Source organism: Sminthopsis crassicaudata, chromosome 3 (genome assembly GCF_048593235.1).
Source record: "Sminthopsis crassicaudata isolate SCR6 chromosome 3, ASM4859323v1, whole genome shotgun sequence".
Classification (NCBI taxonomy): Eukaryota; Metazoa; Chordata; class Mammalia; order Dasyuromorphia; family Dasyuridae; genus Sminthopsis; species Sminthopsis crassicaudata.
This window is the reverse complement of record NC_133619.1, coordinates 512,120,794-512,142,087: the sequence shown is the minus strand read 5'-3', so window position 1 is coordinate 512,142,087 and position 21,294 is coordinate 512,120,794. Positions and strand designations below refer to the sequence as shown.

At 39.6% G+C, this 21,294-nt stretch overlaps 1 protein-coding gene across 1 annotated transcript in view; it reads right to left on the bottom strand.

Moving 5' to 3' along the window:
* Positions 1-11,125: 11,125 nt before the first annotated feature.
* The window catches only part of POLD3 (DNA polymerase delta 3, accessory subunit), a 58,796-nt gene continuing 48,627 nt past the window's right edge, over positions 11,126-21,294 (bottom strand). The window contains 2 exon segments of the mRNA XM_074304066.1: positions 11,126-12,430; positions 18,947-19,025. Of these exon segments, the coding sequence (XP_074160167.1) occupies positions 12,228-12,430; positions 18,947-19,025 (282 nt within the window). The 3' untranslated portion in view covers positions 11,126-12,227.

The window sequence follows — 21,294 nt, the reverse complement described above, 5'->3', positions numbered from 1 at the left end:
CAGTAAAAAGGCAAATGAAATTAAATTTTATGCTTATAGTATCAATCCAAAGTGCTTTTATGATGCCCTGAAAGCTATTTATGGGCCAAAGACCTATGCTGCATTTCGACTACTCAGTGCTGATGGTGCTACACTGATTAGTAATTAGGATATGATCCTAGAGAGATGGGTTGAACACTTTCATAGTATTTTCAATACTCCTTGGTGGGGGGGGGAAAGCTTGGGATAAGTTTGTGCCTTAGAAGCCAAACTCAGTTTTTAAAAATGAACCAAAAAAGTAAAGAGCCCTGACTTTAGAAAGCTATTATAGCAATAGGGAGGATCAGAAAACAAACCCAGAAGATGACAGCAATGGCAAAATGCCTATGAGAAGTCTCAAAAAGAGATATAAACTGCTCTTAAGCTCAAATATATACTGGACAAAAAAATTACATATTTTATGGAGAACTCAAACAGGGCAAGTACTCACAAGGCGGTCAGAAAAACTGATACAAGGACACTCTCAAGGTCTCTCTTAACTTTAGAACTGATTGTATGACATGGGAAACACTGGCCCAGGACTGCTCAGCATGGTGTGCCCTTATCAGAGAAGGTGCTGTGCTCTATGAGCAAAGTAAGATTGAATTAACTCAGAAGAAATGCTAGACACACAAAGCTAGAGGGTTCACCCCAAATGTCCATAGGGACTAATTGTGACTGACCTATGGCAGAGCATCCCAAGCTTATATTGGTTTGATCAGCCACAGCCTGACACACTGTAACTTAGCTCTAACATAATAATGTCATTTTGGTCTTCTTCAGAAATGAAGGATAACAAGCAACCAACTTAAAGGCCACAATATGATAATATTTATATAATGCATTATAAACCTTAAAGCACCATATAAATGCAAGCTGTTATTATGAAAGCTGTGTGATCCAACATGACTGATATGGAAATGTTTTACATGATTGCATATATATAACTTATATCAAACTATTAGGTCTTATGGACGGGGAGGGAACAGAAGGGAAGGAGAAAATTTGGAACACAATTTTTTAAAATGAATGCTAAGCATTGTCTTTATAAGTAATTGGAAAAAATAAAACATTACTTGTTAAAAAACAAAAAGGGAAAAATAAAGCTCTGTAACTCTGGACAAGTAATTTAACCTCTCTCTCACCCTCAATTGTCTTATCTATAAAATGAGGAAGTAGGATGTGTTGGACTCTAAGGTATCTTCCAACTTTAAATCTTATTTAGTTCAAGTGGTCAGGCCCAGATATTTGGAGTTCTGGAGGCGGAGCCAAGATGGCAGAGGGAAGCAAGGAAATTGCTCAAGCTCTCCCACATGAAACCTAGCCTCTGAATAGAGTCTGACAGAATGAAACCACTCTCCAGCTCAAGATAAATTAAAGGACTTCAACAAAGTTCCAGTCTCACTGGACTGAAAGGGGTGTTCAGCCCAGCTCAGACCGTTTGGGAAAGCCAGTGAGAGAGTCTTAATCACAGCAGATCAGCAGCTGAGATCTCCGGTCATGGCTCAGTAGCAGGATAGACCAGTGGAGCAGCCTCCAGGGCCAGCTCAGAAGGCAAACTGCCAGCTTGGGAAACCAGTTGGTTGCCTGGAGAGAGCAGATAAGGCTACCCCCTGCTGTGAGCAAGACACCAAACACTACAGGCCCCTGTGCTCAAAGGTTAAGGCTCTGAGCTGCACAAGAAACTTGGAATAGCACCCTTCTTATCCTAGGAACAGAATTCAATTTATCTAACAAGATAATACACCATGACCAAATGAGATTTATAGCAGGAATGAAGGACTAATTCAATATAAGGAAAACTACTGGCATAATTGACCCTATCAATAACAAAACAGGAATCATATGATAATCTCAATAGATGTAAAAAAAAGTTTTTGACAAAATATAGCACTCCTTCCTGTTACAAAAAAACATTAGAGAGCATCAGAATAAATGAAGTTTTCCTTAAAATGATAAGCAGCATTTATCCAAAACCATCAGCAAGCATTATTTGTAATAGGAAGAAGCTAAAAGCATTCCTAATAAGATTAGAGCAAAATAGGAATGTCCCTTATCATTATTCAATATTGTAATAGAAATGTTGGTTTTAACAAAAAATAAAACAAATTAAAGGAATCAGAATAAGTAATAGAGAGATAAAATATCACTCTTTGCAGATATGATAGTATATTTAGAGAATCCTAAAGAATCCTCCAAAAATTTACTTAAAATGAGAACTAGCCATTTGGAAGGCTGAAAGAATCAATGGGGATGTCTGCTGAGATGCTATCAGTTATCTCAGGGGATGAGGAGGGGGGAAGAGTATGCAGGTCAGAGAGAAACGTCCTGTAATACAACAAAATATTGATCTAAGAATCTTTGTGGTAGCAAATAAAATGAAATAGATGCCCATTAAGTGGAGAATGACTAAAGAACTTGTACACAAATGAGAGAATATTACTAAACAACAAGAAATTATGTCTATGAAGAACTCAGAGAAGCATAGGAAGATTTACGTAAATTAATGGAAAGTAAACTAAGTAAAAGCAGGAACACAGTATACATAATGACAATATATACTGTCAAAGGAAAGAGCAAAAAAAACCCAATGTTTTTCAATTATAATAACTAAATCCGGGCCCACAAAAAGAGTTAAGAAAACATATCTCCTTCACTTTTGCGCAGAGGTAGGCAATCAGAGGTATGACATATTGCATAAACTGTCAGACTTCATTACTGTGCTGGTTAGTTTTGTAACTTTTTTTTCCTTCTGTCTGATTTGTTACAAGGTTTAGCATTCTGGATAGGGGAGAGGAAGAAATGTATTTGGAAATGTAGGTAAAAAAAAGACATAAGTAAAAATATTAAGAAAATATTGAAGAATGCGACTGGTAATCAGCAAATGCTGTCCTAACATTAAAAAGGGTAGGGGAGAAGAATGTATTCTTTCAACTACAACCTAGTGAGCATGACTTCAATTACTGTCAGAATTCTGGAATCTTGAAAAAAGGGATGATTTGTAAGAAAAAAATATTTGTTCTCTCTTGGTTCTCCTCCAGCCTTGTCTTGAGTGCATCAGTCTATTTGCTATGCTAGCTCTAAGGTTAAAACCGGTCCAGTTACTGTGGGTGGGTGTCACAAAACCTCTGTCCAGGGCTATCTTCTTTTCTCCCTCTATATTTTTTCCCAAGGTGGTTTTATCAACTCCTACGGATTCAGGGATAGTCTCTATGCAGCTGTCTCAGATTTGTCCAGGCCAAGCCTCTTTTCTCCTCTCCTGTTTCAAACTTCCTCACACTAGAGGCAACAGGCTATTTGATAGTTGGGCATGGAATCTGGTCTCAGACACTGGGTATGTGCAAGTCATTTAACTTGTTTGCCTGTTTCCTTAACTGTAAATTGGGGTTAAAAAAGCACTTCTCTTGCAGGGCTGTAGTGAGCATCAAACAAGATAACATTTGTAAAGTGCACGGCGCCTGGCAGGTAGCAGGTGCTTACTAGCTTGCTGCATTGCTTTCCTTTCTATTGGCCATCTCGAATCAGATGTTCAGGAGACACTTCAAAGTCTGCACGTCCGAAACTGAACTCACTTATTTCTGCCAAAACATCATCTTCTTCCTAATTTCCCTATGATCCCTAAGGGTATCACCACCCTCCTGGTCATCCAGACTGTGTCATCCCTTACTCCTCAACTCCCCTCTATCCAATCTGATGCTAGCTCCTTCTGAGTGCAACACCACACTCTATTGCCCAGTAATACTGGCTGCTTTGCTCTTCTTCCACTAGACACTAATTGCCTCTCTCAACTTTTCATTTTCATTGGGTTCCCCCAGACCTGGAATTCTTTTCCTCTTTGTCTCTTGGCTTCCCTGGCTTTCATGTTTCAGCAAAAAGACCAACCTTCTACAAGCCATTCCAGAATCCCCTTTTATGCTAGGACCTTCCCTCAGGCTTATCTTTTTTAATTTATTAATTTATATCTTTGTATATAATTATTCTCATGTAGACTTTATTAGATGTGGCTCCTTGAAAGCTGGAACTGGCTTTTTTTTATTTGTTTATTCCATAGCAAAATTTAGTGTAGTTCCTGCAACATAATAAGCATGTAATGAATGCTTGTTGTTTGGGTTGATTTGTTACTGGTGATTACTACTTGCCAACATAGTTTTATCATCATTAACCTAATCTCAACTTTTGACAAGACTGCTCTACTGGTATATTGGAGGAATGGTATTACAGGCTACCTAGGCTGTTCTAGTGAACATGTAAGAAAGATGCAAACTGAATAGATGAATTCAAAACTGGTTAAAGACAGCAAAGCAAGAAAGGGCAAAAGTGTTTATTAGCACATGGATGTCAAACTGGAAGGAAGTCATTAATGCACTTTAAGGGAGTTCTTCCTGATCCCATTCTATTTAATCTATTAAGCATTCCTAATTGGAATGAAAGCATAGATGCTTATTATTAAATCTGTAGTTGACACAAAACTGAGAGCAACACTGTGCTGAATGCATTACACAATTGGGATCCAAAAGGATCTTCCTGACAGATCAGAATTAAGGAGTCAATTTATCAAGATGATATAAATGTATATTTTAGTGTACTCATTAACTCATGCATGTGGATATTCCCTCTCCAATGGTAAAAACAGCAATCCAGTCATACCTTCTCATCCTGTGGAATTTTAGTCATTACTCTCTTACAAATCTCTAATTTTTCATTCCATCTCTCCCTCTGCCTCAACCTTTTCTCTTCAACCTATCCTTTGCTCTCATTAAGACCTCCAATCCTCTAACTTTCAGGGCTTTCTTGGGCTAGATTGTTATGAATGTACATTTGTAAAGTGTCCTATAACCTTAAAATGCTAATTTTTTTGCTAGCTATCATTATTAGATACATTGTCAACATAAATATATCCCTTTACAACGTGCTACCAGTCACTGACAATGATTCAAGAAGAACTGGTATAAAATGAAATCAAATACGGATAAATGTAAAGTCTGACACTGAGAGTCAAGTTTTAATCAACAAACATATTAACCACCTGTATTTAAGTCATTGTGCAAATTGCTGGGGATATAAATACAAATAAAAAGAATTCTTACCCTCAAAGAATGGCATGCAAATTCTACTGGGATACATAATGTACCCAGATAAGAATAGTCAAAGTAAAACTGATGGAGAGAGAACAGCAAGTTTTGAAGGAAGGCCAGGACTCTGGAAAAGCATCCCAGGCCTGAAAGGCAGTTTGTGAGAATGTAGCAGAGAGTGTCAAGTTTGAGGAACAGTTAATATACTAGTTTGGCTGGAATGTAGTTTGTGAAGGAGAATTGTGTGAAATAAGGTTGAAAAACATTTTTTTAAAAAATCAACCACACAAGTACAGGATGAGGGAAATGTGGCTACATAACAGTTCTTGTGAAAAAGATCTTTTAAGTATTCACAGAATTACAAGTTTTTTTTTTTTTTAAACCACAGTGTCTATCCAGCTCAAACCCCCCCTAAAAAGAATCCTTACTATAATATAACCAATCACTGATTCTGTGGAATGTGCTTTTGTTGTGGTGGACTGAAAAGTGAAAGAATCAACAGTATATCAGAGAAGCCAAAATACAAAAGGAGATAAGGCTAGATAGTAAATATAACCATAGAATGAAGGGATAATAAATTCCACTTAGACTCCATCCTGGAATATTATATTCAGTTCTAGGTACCATATTTTAGAAAGGAACCTGTCCAAAGAAGGTGATCAAAATAATGAGAGAATTCAAAACCATGTCACAGAAGGAACCAAAGATATTTACATTGGAATGCTTGGGGGAAACTAAATGGAAAGATGAGGATCCTTCAAGAACCAGAAGAACTGTCATGTGTTTTGTTTGGACAGATTTCAGCTTGATATACAGAACAACTTTCTAACAATTAGTTTTCCAAAAGTAGAGTGAATGGACTGTCCCTGTTAGTGAGTTATTTGTGGAGACACGGTAGAATTCCGGACAATATATAGAGTTTAGATCAAGGAACTGCTGAGGTTCCTTTCAATTCAGGGCATTAGCACCTCCCTGGATTTATCTTACTTTACTGTCTGTTCTACTTATGTTTGCTACCCATATGACCTTGGACAGGTCACTTTTAATTTCCACAGACCTCAATTTACAAATTAAGATCTATAAAATGCAAGGTTTGGACATTGTGACCTTTGAGGTCCCTTCCAGCTCTACAATCTTGCTATCACCTGCTTAACAAGACATCTTCATTTCCAAATACATCTCAAACTCAATTTGTCCAAAACTGAATTTATCATCTTTTCCTTTTAAACTCACTTCATTTTAACTTTCTAGTTTCTCTTGAAGATGCCACCTTCCTTCCAGCTACCCAGATCTGCAAGCACACACTCATTTTCAAATCTTCTCTTTCCCTCCATCATTTGCCCATCTTGGCCAATTCTACCACCCTAACATCTCACATTTGTCCCTTTCTCTAGGTTAACAAGGTGCCTCCCCATTTAGGCCATCATTGGCTCCTCCATGAAAAACTGCTTCTCCCTAGACTGCTAGCTTTCAGGTTCTCTCTATTCTAATGTCCTTCACGCAGTTGCCAAGGAACCTTCCTGGGATGTACCTTTCTGCATCACTCCACTGTTCAGAAACCTTTAGCACTTCCTTACAGCCTCTAGGACAAAGTACTGATTGTTCCTACTTTTCAGGGCTAATGGCCCTCATCTCCCAGGCCAAGCAGCCAATTTGCTGCTCCCCAAAATCATTGAGCCAGCTCCTAGTACCTATATGCCTCTCACAATGTCTGGGATAGACTCTATCTCCTTAAAATAGGCACTTCCTTTAAAGTTAAGTTCCCGTACCATCACCTAGAGGAAGCCTTTCTACATCTTCTCAGTGGTTAGCACCTCCTCCCCCTTCTTCACGCTGTCATATACATGTACCTATCTCTACATCTCATCTACTAGGCAGAATGTAGGCTTCTTGAGGGCAGGGGCGGATTTTTATTGATTTTATATCCCACAGCTTAGCATAGCATTTTACAAGTAGTATTTAATAAAAATAGGAGGACTGCTCCCTACTTTAATTCTGGTTACATGAACTATTTGAACTCCCTGACTTTGCTCACACCAATTTCAAAGTTTAGAATGTCCCAGTGAACACAGAAAAGGGCAAAAAAAAAAAAAGTTAGAGGAGGTCTAGCCATAAAAAGCTCTTGGGATAAAAGAGTAATATTTCAAGAAATGAGGAGACAAGCAAGAGGGTGGGGATGGGTGGGAATAAGAAGTCTGACAGCATTTGGGACTTGGAATGGAGGAGAAATTGGAGGGTCAAGGTGGGATTATGAGATGAAAAAAGTAGGAGGTCGGAAGACTTACCAAGTTTTTCTCTGGCTAAGGACCATGGCAAGCAGTGTGTGGGTGGCCTACATGGTAGAACATTAGAACCTGGACACAGATATGAACGAAAGGCAACGTCATTTAGCAGTGAGTAACTAGATCCAACCCAAAAGACCGACAGTTTGGGTACAACGTGCCCTTCAGAAAGGGCATGGTGACAGCCTTAACTAATTTATAAGACCTCCAGGGTACAGTCAGGGCAGTAACTCAGAAAGCAGTACTACCTCTCACAAGACGAGGCAGCCTCACTCTGTTCCATAGTGGTAAAAACCGTGTTACAGCATCCTCAGATCCCATAACCAATGAAAGGAGACAAGTTTACCCAAACGAGTCCTAACAGAGTACATTTCTGGCAAACACACTACCATGCACTCATTCTGCCTATGTCCTGAGGAAACTATTTAGCTTCCTTATATGGCCCTTCTGTTCAGTGCTGTCCTGTACAATGAACGTCCCTGCTGGAGAAACAAAGATTCCCCAGGAAGAAGACAATTCTGCTGCCTTGTGTCACTAGAGAGAAGAGTACCAGCAGAAGAATGGAAAAATCATGGGAAGGGAGGGAGATCTGGGTTTGAATTCTGGCCCTGACACTTACTGGCTGTGAGACTTTGGACTGACCAACTTCGCCTCATTTGTGAAAAGGGGGGGAAATTCTTGCACTCCTTACCTTACAAGGTCATTTCAAGAAAGACACTCTATTAAACCTGAGTGGTTCTAGGTCCCTTTTTAAGGTGTGGAGTGTAAAAAAATACAGAGAATCTAGTACCAAAGGATCTGGGCCTGGTCATTTGCTTAGCTACATGGCTTTAGGTCAGGCAAGTCCTTTCATTTTTCTGGGCTTCATTTTCCTCATCCACAAAATGGAACCCATAACACTTTTACTACCTCTTTCCACTGGGTTGTTCTGAATAAAGCAGTTTATAAGTAGGGAAGTGCTGCTGAAATATGAGCTGTGGTTAATGTTACTATGATTTATTTCACTAGAAAAATTGGCCACGGTAATGGAAAAATCAACAAAAACACTACAATCTTCTAGGCTGATTGCTGGCATAAAAATTAAAGTAGATAAGTTGTAAAACTTTCATTTAAACTCATTAAAATTTACTGTTTCATTTTCTCTATATATGATACACCTTTTAATATATCAAAGAGGCACTGTACGGACCACAGCCTTTCTAGAATATCTGCTATTCATCAATATTTGTGTGTATCCAGGACATAAACTCATTTAAATGATGTCAAGAGGAGGGGGCAAAGGAGAAGAGATGACAAAAGTTTTCAATAGATAAAATGTACAATACATACAAGGCCCAACTTAAATCAATGAAAATTCGAATAGCCACTGAGTAAAACAAAATCCAATACATTCTGCCAGTAAATATACGCCTCTGAATTTCCTCCCCTTGCTTGAAATAGGAAAAACTCCTTCTGAAATGCATCCTGGACATCTCTAGCACTTGGATGTCTCACTATTCTCTCAAACTGTCACCAGTAAAATTCTGGAATTACCTTGTGTTCATCAGACACTTCGGCAGTCTGGTAAAATTTATGAACTGCTTTTTTGAATAGAATACAAAAGATTACAAAGGAAATTGATAATAGTACTGAAGCTTCACCCTCTTTCCATTAATCCCTCTATTCTGAAATCAATATATTCTTTTATAGGATTCAAAAATATTCCCTAATTTTACACATGAGTAGACAAAGTCCCCAGACCAGCTTAATTATTTGCTCAAGGTCATAAAGCAAGTCAGTAGCACAACCCATGTTTCTGACTCCAAATTCAATGTAAACCACAGCTTTCCATGGGTACCAGGCTAATTTCCCCAGTGGATGGATTTGGCCCCGACTATTTCTTTATGAGAGATAAATAATAAATAACCACCCCTTATTTCTTAGCCTCACTTTTAGGATCCTCCACAATCCAGCACAGCTTTCTGAGTACAATCTTAACTCATCCTACTAACTAGCACAGAATCTTGAACACAGAAGGCCCTTCATAAATGTGTTACATCAAATACTAACTCCCCTCTTCCAGACTGTTTTTCCTCAAGCCAAAGTAGATCATTTACACCCCCCCACACACACACACCCTTTGTATTTGCTGTCTTTCTGCCTCCATTCATGATGGTCACCAAACTTGAAATGTCTTCTCTTTACCTATTAAATTCTTCTCATCCTTTAAAAATCCTAACCCAAATATCACCTCTTTTAGGAAGCCTTCCCCGATTCCCTGTGGCTAGGAATGGCCTCTCTCTGAAGTACTGTTTGCATACTTCTCAAGGACAATTTTGTATTCATCATTTGTGTGATGCAAATGGGGTTATATCTTCTATAAGACCAAGATAGCAGAGAATTTTTCTATACTTGCTTTCTTCCATATTTAATACCAAGCATAGTACTCTAGAAAGTATAAGTGCTCATTAAATATTTGTTGACTTAAAGACAAGGGCCAAAAATTCTTCCCTATTTTACCAATCTTTAGATTTCTAGATGAACAGCCAGTATAGTGCTTTAAAACAATGCAGCAACCAGCCAATGACCTTGGACACACTCCAGGCAGGGCTAACACAATGTCTGAGGACATGATTGCAAAGAGAATGTTGTCCTAAATGAATTAAAACTGATGCTAGCTGGAACGAAGAGGCATCCAGCAGAGCCACAAAAAATGATGGAGGCGGCAAACAGCTTGTCTTTCAGACCACAGGGTGTACAGTTTTAACCTTTATAAACTGAAAACAAGTCTGCCTCCTGTTAAAGAGTTTAAATAACTGCACACATTGCTGCTGTCCTGTCAAATTAAAGAACACATTAGACAACTCAGTTTAAATCATTTTTAAAAAACAACCCCTCAAATTTATCAAACTTGTATGAACAACATGGTACAGTATTACCTTAAAAAAAAAAAAAAACACACACTAAGATTACTTGCTAAGCTGTTTTTATAAGGGGAAGCTTTGCAGACAGTTCAATATTTAGGTTGCTCATTAAGCATGTAGCAGAGATCACAGGATTTGTATGATCCCAGCAAGACTGTCTTTTAACAGAGTAGAGATTTCCTAATTCAAAGATCAGCTTTTTCAATGATTTCCAGTACAATATTCAAATAGCTTATATTGCTGTTAGTGGTTTTTAATTCAATGTTACTGTTTAGAATAAACTTTCAGCACTAATAATAAAAATAAACATCTTAACAGGCTTCTTTCTTCAGAGGTAACAGATTTTGTAAAGGCTCGCTCAAGAGTCCAGGTTTCCCATACTTTCTGAACAAAGGCCCCATTCCCATTAAGAAACAGTTATGGGATAAGCCAACCCTTACTCAGCTTGCACCACAGGCCTCAATATACTAATGTCCTTACACATAATGCCAAAATTCACCCTGAAAACCTCATCTTAATAGTGCCCCTTGGGGCTAGTTTGGCTGGAAAGCCCTAGGTGAAGGTTATTAATGAAGCTCATTATGAAGCCTGGGGTCAGTTATAACCCTCACCTTAAATAGCAGACAGCTGATTACACTACCTACTACCTCAGCCACTGTAATGATTCCTTTTCAGGACGTAAGTGGCAAGTCAGACGTCTCCAAGGCTTCGTCTGTTACTCAAAATGGGGAAGACTGCTCTGCCAGGACCGTGTACATGTCTCACTAAAGCTTATTGTTAGCAATTGCCACGCTTGGTTGAATCTATTCAGATCACTCCATTAGCCGTAAGAAAAATCACTTTAAAAAAATACAATTATAATAAATGATTTATTGATTGTTTTAAAGAATTTTCCCCTCAAAAGAACAAGTTAAAAATGTTCTCTTGCTTTCTTGACCTGCAATGTCCTTTTCTCCTTTAGGCTGTCTCCCTGTGACCCCTATATTCCCAGGCAAATACACAGTGGTCCAAACTAAAGGTCCAGAAGGACAGCGTGTGCACCCAGCCTGGGGTAGCTCCCCAAGCTGTCCTGAGGTTGCATTTCCTTCAGAAGAACAGAAGGTTTTCATCCTCAGTGCCTGTTGTGCACAGGAAGGGTGCTCCTTAGTCAGACTGTACTTTCTAAGTGCTGAAAGAGGAGGGGGAAGAGAAAAAATTAAAATCACCCCACAGAATATGAAGCACTAGCTGTGCCCAGGAAGATGACGACTTCAGCGTTCACTTTAATCGTCTTTTTACAGATTCAAATACAACCATAAAATGTTTTTGTAAGCTCTGCCTGGGGCCCTTCCCAAACCATGGGTTGTAGGCAAAGATCTAGAGGGCTTTTGTGAAGAGGACCCAGCACTAGTCATCTGTCTCCTTGTTGGGGGATAGGGGCCAGGGTTCTTACTAACAGAGGAAAAGAGGATGATAGGGAGACTTTTGTTACAAGCCTAACTTAGTCCAACCAGGATTTAAAGGCAGAAAGAAAATGGCTAGTTTCTCTTTCTTTTGAGGGGGGTGAGGCAAAGGAGAGTAGAAGAGAAGAAGGGCCAGAATTCATCCAGTGAAGTTCAAGGAGATGCCCCATACAAGAAGGAAGAACACAAAAGCAGCCATGGACATCCCTGGGGCAGACAGGCTGGGATGTAGCAGCCATCAAAGGACCTCCTGGACAAGTCTGTCACTTGTCTCTTCCAAACGGAGAGCAGATTCTACTCGGACAGCACGAAGGCGTACTATAAACAAAATAAGAGTGTCGCTAGAAGCGAGCAGCCTTTGGAATGCCTGCTGGTCTCTGGCTTCTGGGAGATGTCCTTTAAGTATGCACCGAGGAGCTCACTATGCTCACTTACACAGTAAGCAAGCCGAAGTGGAGGTCCCTGTGAACGCTGGGTGGGAGGATCTGCTCCTTTGCAGGAAGAGGCCATTTACTTCTTCTGGAAAAAGCCCGTAATGGACACCTGTCTGTGGGCTTTGCCAAGAGTAGCGGCCCCCTTCTTGAGGCCCTTCCGTTCCTCCTTGAGCTCCTTCTTCACGGGGATAGAGGGAGGTCTTTGTAAGGATGTGGTCTTCACCTTAAAATCTTCTTCACTGTCTGTGCAGGACTCACTCTCATAAGTCTTTTCTGTCACTGTTGTTGGAAAAAGAATACAAAAGGCATCACAAATGGGCAGATTTCAACAGAATGGGGTGGACTGGATGATCATGAACTTCCTTCTTACAGTTCTAAATCTTATGAGTTAGAAGTGAGTCAATAAATATTTATTAAGCACCCAGCATGTTCCCAGCACTAAATCAGCCCTGGGAATGCAGTGCCTACTCTCAAAGGGCCCACAGATTAATGGGGAAGACAACCTGCACACAACAGCATACAGCATATGCCATGACAGGGCCAGAGAGAAGCACCAGCATCAGGGAAGTCAGGACAATCTTTCTGTATAAGGGGAGGTTTTAGCCAGAACTTGACAGAAATTGGGGAAACAAAGAGACAGACATGGGCAGGGAGAGAGGACATGTCTGTGTGTGTGGTGGGGGTTAAGATGCAATAAAGCTTGGACAAAGGCGGGGGGAGGGGGGGAAGAGTTTAAAAAAGTAAACAGCAGGCTTTAACCTTGATCTCCAAGAAAAGGATGGATCACAAGCTGACTGAGTAGGGGGCTGCCGTGGTCACACCTGCACCTTAGAAAGAGGCAGAGGGTTAGGCTGGAGTGGGCCGAGAGGAAGGGAGGACACATATGGAAGAGATGCTAGGAAGTTAACATCATCAGGCTTTGACAATAGATAGATATGCAGGGTGAGGAAAAAGTGAGGGGCTAAGGATGACTGGGAACATGGTTGTATCTTAGACAGTAACAGGGAAATTGAAAAAAGGGATAGGTTTCCAGGGGAAATGTCTAGTTTTAGACAGGTTAGAGTTCAAGGTGTCCAATAAGCAGGTGGAGACAAGGGAGAGCAGGTCAGCAAAAAGCCCGGGGAGAGGTGGATGTGAAAATTGCCTGTGTAGAAACAATATGAGTAAATCTATGGGAGCTGAAGTAAAGTATTAAGAAGAGAAGGTGGTCCAGGATAGGCCCCTAAAGGCCACCCAGTTTGAGTGAAACCTGGATGAAGATCCAAGGGGAAAAGAGGACTGAGAAGGAGCAGTCAGATGGGAGAACCAATTAAAAGCAGTGTCATAGAAACCAAAGAGAAGAAAATATCAAGGAAAAGAGCATGTTAAGACAGTGTCAGAGGCTGAAGGGAAATCAAGAAAGGTAAAGACTGAGAAAAGTCCATTACATCCGGCAAGTAAGAGGTTGTAAGTAATTTCGCAGAAAGCCATTTTTGTGGGATGAGGAGGCTGGAAGCCAAACTGTAGAGAGTGAAGAAAGTAAGAGGAAAAGAAGGAGTCATACCTATTGTAGACAGAGATGCCTTCTCACAAAAAGGAGGTGATATGTGGGATAATAAATAGCCAGAGAGGATGGGACAATTAAGGGACTTTTTCTGAGGATGAGAGATCTTCAAGTCAATTTATTCTATTTTTAAGCAGCTTTATCTATAAAGAGACTTTTCCTTCCAGACCCAAATGTGCCTTTCAGCATTTCCCTCTCACTTCTTCAAGTTCTTCCCTATGGAGCCAAACAGAACAAACCTATTGTTTCTTCTACATGGCAGCCCTTCAAAGAACTGAAGACAGCTATCTTGTTCCTAAATTTCCTTCTCTTCTTTTTCTTTTACAAATTAAACAATGTCAGTCTCTTTAATCTGTGCTCATATAATATGGTCCTTAGGTCTCCCACTAGCCTGCTCACCTTCTTCTGGACTAGCTCCAAATTGTCAATGTCCTTAAAATATAGGGCTCAGAAATAAATACAATATTCTCAGAGATATGTTTAAAGTAGGACAGGAAACAGGAAGTCTATCAACTCCCTTGGTTTAGGCAGCATGCCTATATTAATCCATTCTAGAATCACAACAGTTTTATTCAGTTACTATGTCACACTTTCGGTATGGGGATCAGAGTAGATGATCTCTAAGATCCCTGTAAATTCTAATGTTCTATAGAGTTTTTCTACTGAGATCAAAAGATAATTCAATAAACTGTGAAGTTTTTGGCTTAAAGCAAGCTCAAAAGCACAAAAGTAGGAAGGTCACAGCTGGGATAGGATAGAACCCACATCTTCTGACTCCTATTTCACTCTATCTCTGCTTTTGTTAAGACTCTTTGGGGAAGATCATTTGAGCTTGGCCCAATACTCCTCTGACAAGCTCATAATCCTAGAGATCATCCCAGAGAACAGATTCTGAGTGTGTAAAGGTTGCTTGTTTCCAGAGAATCTCATTTGTTCTCAAAAGCCTAAGTTCATTTCCTGATTCCTGCTAAATGAGACACCAGCACTCTGTGACAAGTCAATCCATTTTCAGGGGATTTCCACATGCCTATGTGCTTAACAATTTTGATCCACCTCCCACCTCTCAGTACCCCACCTGGAGAAGCAATATGATCATCAACTTCTGAAAACTGACCAGGGACTGTTTCTGTTAATTCTGCATCTCATATTAGGAAGCTTTTAAGCATATTATGAGGGGAAAACAGGAGAAAGTGCATTTATTAGTAGCAATCTCTTAAGATAAAACTCTAAGATCTAGAGTTTTACTCTTCTCTGAATACATGTGATTCTCTATTCAAATAAGAGCAGCTGACAAAAACTAATTATACTTTCTAGTCAATGAGCTCATTAATATATGGAATGAAAGAGCTTAAATGTGTTTCTGGCTGCCTTGTTTGCCAACATGACTACAATGCAGTGCCTAGGGCAATCTCAAACTAGTCAGGACAACCTCATTTTGTCAAGTTTCTATTCAACTGGAGTAATTCCTCCCTCCTCTAAACTTTTAGGGGATATGATACATTATGCCTAACATTGTAGTTATTTGTCTTTGTATCTTCTGTAAAGATGGGAAACATCAGGATAAGGGAGGCTGCCATCTATTTTTGTCCCTCTTTGTAAAGTACAGAAATTCCAAATTGAAAGGAACCTCAAAGATCCTCTGAAAAGTTGTGAGAGGCAATTTAAAGCAGAATTCTAGACTTGGAGTAAAGAGACAAATCATCTCCTGTGAATCTCAATTCCTTCATCTTAACAGCAAAATGGTACCTGATTATCAAAATCACTAAACCATTGCAGGGAAGTGCTTTATAAAAATCTTCAAGCACTATGTAAATGGGGATCATCATTATTAAATGTACTCTTAACTTTTACTTGAAGCATGAATCTCTTCTACAAAATCCCTGAAGGTAGTTAGGGCTGCCCCAAAATAACAGAATCATTAGTCATGGACAGTTCTCTGCAGAGGACAGTGATATAGCAGATCTTCACAAAGGAATCTGGAAGGTGGCCTCTCAACTCTAGTTTACTATGACTGGGATCATTCACATCATTTCTACATGAATAGTTAGATCATGATCCATCACTAGAACTTATACATCCCTTAAGAATTTGAGGGAACTTACTACCTTATGAAATGGCCAGGGAACTCTACTTGTTAGGAAGATTTTAGGATGCATTGGAATCTGCTTCCCTTCAGCTCCCACTCAAACATTCTTCCTCATTCTTCCTTTTGGGAAGAATACAGAACAATCTAACACTTCCACCGATGCATCTGCATACACTGGAATATGGTGCTTTCTAAAAGATGAAAAGATGGCTCTGCATCCAAGGCACACCTTCTCAATTATTTACTTCCAATACTAAGGAAAGCAAAAAAGTGGAAAACTCTAATGAAAGTTCAGACCTTACAGATTCATTTGAGTTGGAAGAAAACAGATCATCAAGTCCAAATGAGGTTCAAAGAGGCTGAGAATAAGAGGTCCAAGGTCACAGAAGTAGTAAGTAGCCAAACCAGGATTTGAACCCAGGGTCCTTAGGAGATCCAATTTCCCTACACTCTGAAGATGAATCAACAACTTCTCTGAAGTCTTCATGCTTTCCTGTAGCACATTGCATATGCAGCTTTTCTGAGCTAGCATAACAAGGGACCGTTTGTGTGGATAACATCTGATTTCTCCCTCACTGCCGGGTATGCAGTTAAAAATCCACATGTCTGGCCTTTCCCTTCATCCTGGGGGAGGGGAACTTTCCAAATACATCTCAAAGGGACTAAATTCCCTGCCTTTACTATTAAGTGAATTAAAAAGAAAAAGCTAGCCATTTAAAACCACCAGGACAAATTCTGCTCAGCCAAGATCAAGAAGGGATAAGTCCCCTTGTGTTGGTACATTTGGAATAGGCTGAGCAAAGGAAGAAAAGCAAAAGTCCTTTGTTGGTAACAAGAGCCAAGATGCATTAGGTTAAGCTCTGGACTCAAACATTTTAGGAGGAAAAAATCTCTATTGGAGGAGCAGAGTTTTCATTGTTGTATCCAAGGCTCTTTAACAATCCTGTCTGGACTGAGGAGTGCAAAAAGGCCCACAGCATGCACCTAGCCAAAACTGAAGAGCTAGATTTTGAACAAAGCCACAAAGAATTAGCTACCAACCCCCAGTGAACTCATTTCCTTTACATGGCCATGTTTTAATTTTGCTTCTCTTTTTGGCATTGAGGAAAGAGAAGTTTGGGCTGAGTGTGTGTCCCACTTCTATTCTTTTTTTTCCTAAAGGGAGGAGAAGACCAAAAAATTTACACACACACACATACACCCTCATTAATGATGAAACCATAATGCTTAAAAAGGCACTGAAAGGCAAAGTCAAGAAACAGAGTACAAGTTTTGGTAATTTAACAAAATACTACTTTCTAACAGTATACATTGCAATTAACACTTAACGGGTATTTTCCCAAAGAACAAATAATGCAGCAAGAAATGGATGTTGCTGGAAGACTTAGGATCATAGAATACAGAAAGAGATAATAGGTCATCTAGTCCAATCTCTTCATTTTACATAAGAAAAAACTGAGGCCCCCCCAAAAGTTAAATAACTTGGTTAAAATAATGAATAATGAGCTTAGCTAATAATCTGGGGGGAAAAGCCTTCTTTCCTATGAGAGGGCTCCACAGAAAGTTGAATTTTAAAATGAAAACTAGAAATCTTCAACATAAAGAAAAACCAACTCACTTCCAGTTGATCAATGATGGACAGAGGTAGCTACACCCAGAGACGAAACACTGGGAGGGGAATGAAAATTGTTAGCACTAATATCTGTCTGCCCAGGTTGCATGTACCTTCGGATTCTAATGTTTATTGTGCAACAAGAAAATGATATTCACACACATGTATTGTACCTAGACTATATTGTAACACATGTAAAATGTATGGTATTGCCTGTCATCGGGGGGAGGGAATAGAGGGAGGGGGGGTAATTTGGAAAAATGAATACAAGGGATAATATTATAAAATATATATATATATATATATATAATAAAAAAAAAAAAAAACTCAACAGATAAATGTAGAAAAAATAAAATATTTGGGCATCTACCCAACAAGACAAACCAAAGAACTAAATAACATAATTATAAAATATTTTCATACAAATAAAATCAGATCTAAACAACTGGAAAAATATTAATTGCTCATGAGTAGGCCAAGCTAATATAATAAAAATGACAATTCTACCTAAAAAAAAAAAAAAAAAAAAAAAAAAAATACAAATAAAATCAGATCTAATTGTTAACAAATTAGCTTATGTTTACATGGCACCTTAGGATTTATAAACCACTTTCTTCACAATAACATTTGCATCGCTACTAACAAAATCATGATTTCCATCTGTCAGAAGAAACTAGTAACTAACCTAGAATCACAGTGCTAGCTAAAGGCACAGTCAGGCACCAAAGTCTCCATCCCCTAACTCTGGTGGCTCTAGGGCTATAGCACATTGATTGTATATACAGTCCCTGTCAGAATTAGGAATCCTAGGATACTTGGACCAAGAGCAGTGGAAGAGATATGGGCAGATGCTAGAACTCTCTGTGTGTAGAATGCTGGAATACAGGAAACTTCATTGGATATCAGGCCATAAGGCTAAAATAATCATACAAGGAAGAACTCATACTTGAGCCTTCTAGAAACACTTTTTTTTGCTATTTTGTCTCATAACCCCTCAAAATAAGAACATAAAACAAAAGGAAAACTGGATAATGCAATGGAAAAAGTGCTGATTTTAGAGTTGAAACCAAATCTAGAATTCTGCCACTTATGGCTTGTGTGACCATGAGCAAGTCACCAACTCTCTGGGTTTAAGTTTCTTTGCCTATAAAATGAGAGGGGTGGGCTAGCTGACCTCTAAGGTGCTTTCATGCTTTAAGGCTAAAATCCTCTGAAAGAAAAGTCCCCTCCTCAAAAGAACAAATGAAGGGAAAAGCTGGAGAAGGTTTCTTGCCACCCAATTTTTTCTCACTCTTCTTGACTCGATAATAAGTTGGTTAATCTCAATGATCGTTCCGGCCCCCCCCACCCCACCCCTGCTGAGGCAATTAAGGTTAAGTCACCTGCCCAGGATCACATAGCTAGAAGTGTTCAGTGTCTAAGGCCAGATTTGAACTCAGGTCCTCCTGACTTCAGGGCTGGTGCTCTATCAATGATCTGTTTAAAAATACAGATCATCCCATTTCAGTACCAGCCAGCCCTCTTTCCTGTATTTGGGGACTTTATGCCTCTTACCCATGCAGCCCTCCTCATCCTGGAAGGTTCTGGATTTCAATACTCTCTTCCGTTTTCTTTTCTTTTCTCCACTCGTGGCCTGAAGAATCAAAAAAAGACAAAGCAAACATAACTGACCAATAAATAGTTTAAAGAGAATGACATTTTACAAACTAAGCCACCTACAACTTTAGAGCTGGAAAGAAAAGGAAGGATTCTATGATTCTACAGAAGGAAGGACAGCATGCAGTGCAGGCACCTTGAACAGTGAGGTTCAGCAGCAACAGGAAATGTCAGAAGAAGAGCAAGAAGGCCAATCTGGCTGGACCACAGGACACGAAAAGAGAGTAAGTTTAAAAAAGGTTGTAGAAATAGGGTGAGACCAGGTTGCAAAGGGTTTTAAAAGCCAAAGAGAAGAGGCTTCTGTTTTGATCCTAGAAGAAAGAAGACGACCTTGGAGTTTGCTAAATAGGGAGGGAGATGGCCAGACACCTTTAGTACAGAGATTCTAACCTGGATGGAACTGACAAATAGATTTCGGGGTTGGGAAGGGAGAGAGAGGGGCATGAAGAGAGGGGAAGAGGAAGAAGAAGGGGAAAGACAGACTGTAAATTTGGATACATCTTATTTCCCCTGACTTTTAACTGAAAATTAGCATTTCTTTCAATTAAGAATTTCTGTAAAAACTGTTCATTCTAAGGAGCCAGTCCACAAGCTTCATCAGACTATCAAAGGAGGCTGGCCACAAAAAGTTTAGAGCACCTGCTTTGTAGCTAGGTTAATGGAAAGGGCAGAGGATTCTGGTCTCGAAACTGTTATGCACCTGCTCCTCTGGATTTCCTCTCTTTTTCTGGGGTTTCATGACATTTCTCTCTCCTACTTCTTATCCCTTTCTAATGCCTCTTTCACTACCTTCTTCAAAAACTCATGATTTCTACTATCATAGCTCCTAACTGTGGGTGTTCCTTAAGGAAATTTAAGGACCTGTCTTAAACCTTCACAACTTAACACTCTCAGAAACTTCTACTGCCATGAAATTAGCCATCACCTCTATGCAGCTAACTCACAGATTCAGAGCTCCAGCACCAGTCTCTGCCCTCAGCATCAGGCCCACATCACTATAACTGTCTACTGGATATTTCAAATGGATGTCCTCAAGATCGCTCAAACTCAATATATCCAAAACTAAACTCATTCTTTCCTCAAAATCAAAGTTACATCCTCCTTTCTAGTCTTCTAAGTTTGCCAACTTATCAGTATCTTTCTCCCCTCACTTTCCTTTCATCCTATATATCTAATTAGTGGTCATGTCATACCAGTTCTATCTTTATAACATCTCTCTTTAGACTCATTCTACTCACATCTTAAAGTCAGGCCCTCAGCTCCTCTTGCAAAAAAATTATTATAATACTTTCATAAGAGGTCTTGTCTCATGTCTCTCCAATCCTACACACTGCTGCCAAAGAGATTTTCCTCAAGCATAAATATAATCAAATCACTCCCCTACACAATCAACCCAATGGCTCCCTGCTGCCCCAAGAATAAAATATAACTCCTTTTTAAATTTTAAATTTTAAAAATTCTTCTCAATCCAGCCCTAACCTTTTCAGGTTTATTGGTCATCTACCTTTTTTCCCTTCACACTCCAAAATTTAACCCAAAAGGCCTTTTCTCTGTTCCTCACCCATAGTACTTTGGCCCATTTCTGAGCCTTTGCATTGGTCATGCCTATTCCTGGACAGCACTACGTTATTACATACACCTCACCTTTGAATTTTTAAGATGCAGCTCAAGCACCATCTTTTACATGAAGCCCTTTTTAAGGACAAATGCTGTAGTCATCTTTCCCAGACTACTTTAATTATTCCATCTATTCTCACATGTGTCCCCATCAGAACTTCAATTGCTTGAGAGCACAGTATTTGGCACATAGCAAAATACTTGTTGAAAGACTGAGGATAGGATGAGAGACCCAGAGACAACGGACTCTTAGATGAGGCAGAAAGGATTCAACAGTCCCATATTACTGTCGCAGTCTGGGTGAAAGGTGATGAGGGCCTGGACTAGAGGGATCCTGAGACTATAGAAGAGAACAAATGCCAGATATATTGTGGAGGGAGAAAAAACAAGATTAGCGATTTATCAGAAATATGGGTGCCAAAGAGTAAGGAAGCAAGGATAACACGCAGGGTCCAAACCTGAGTGATGGAAGTGTCCTCTGTAGAAATAGGGAAGGAGGGATTTTGGGAGGGGAACAGATGATGAGCTCTGTTTTGGACAAGCTAAGCTGGAGTGACATCCAATTCAAAATGTGCAGGGGCAGCTAGGTGGCACAGTGGATAGAGCACCAGCCTTGAATTCAGGAGGAC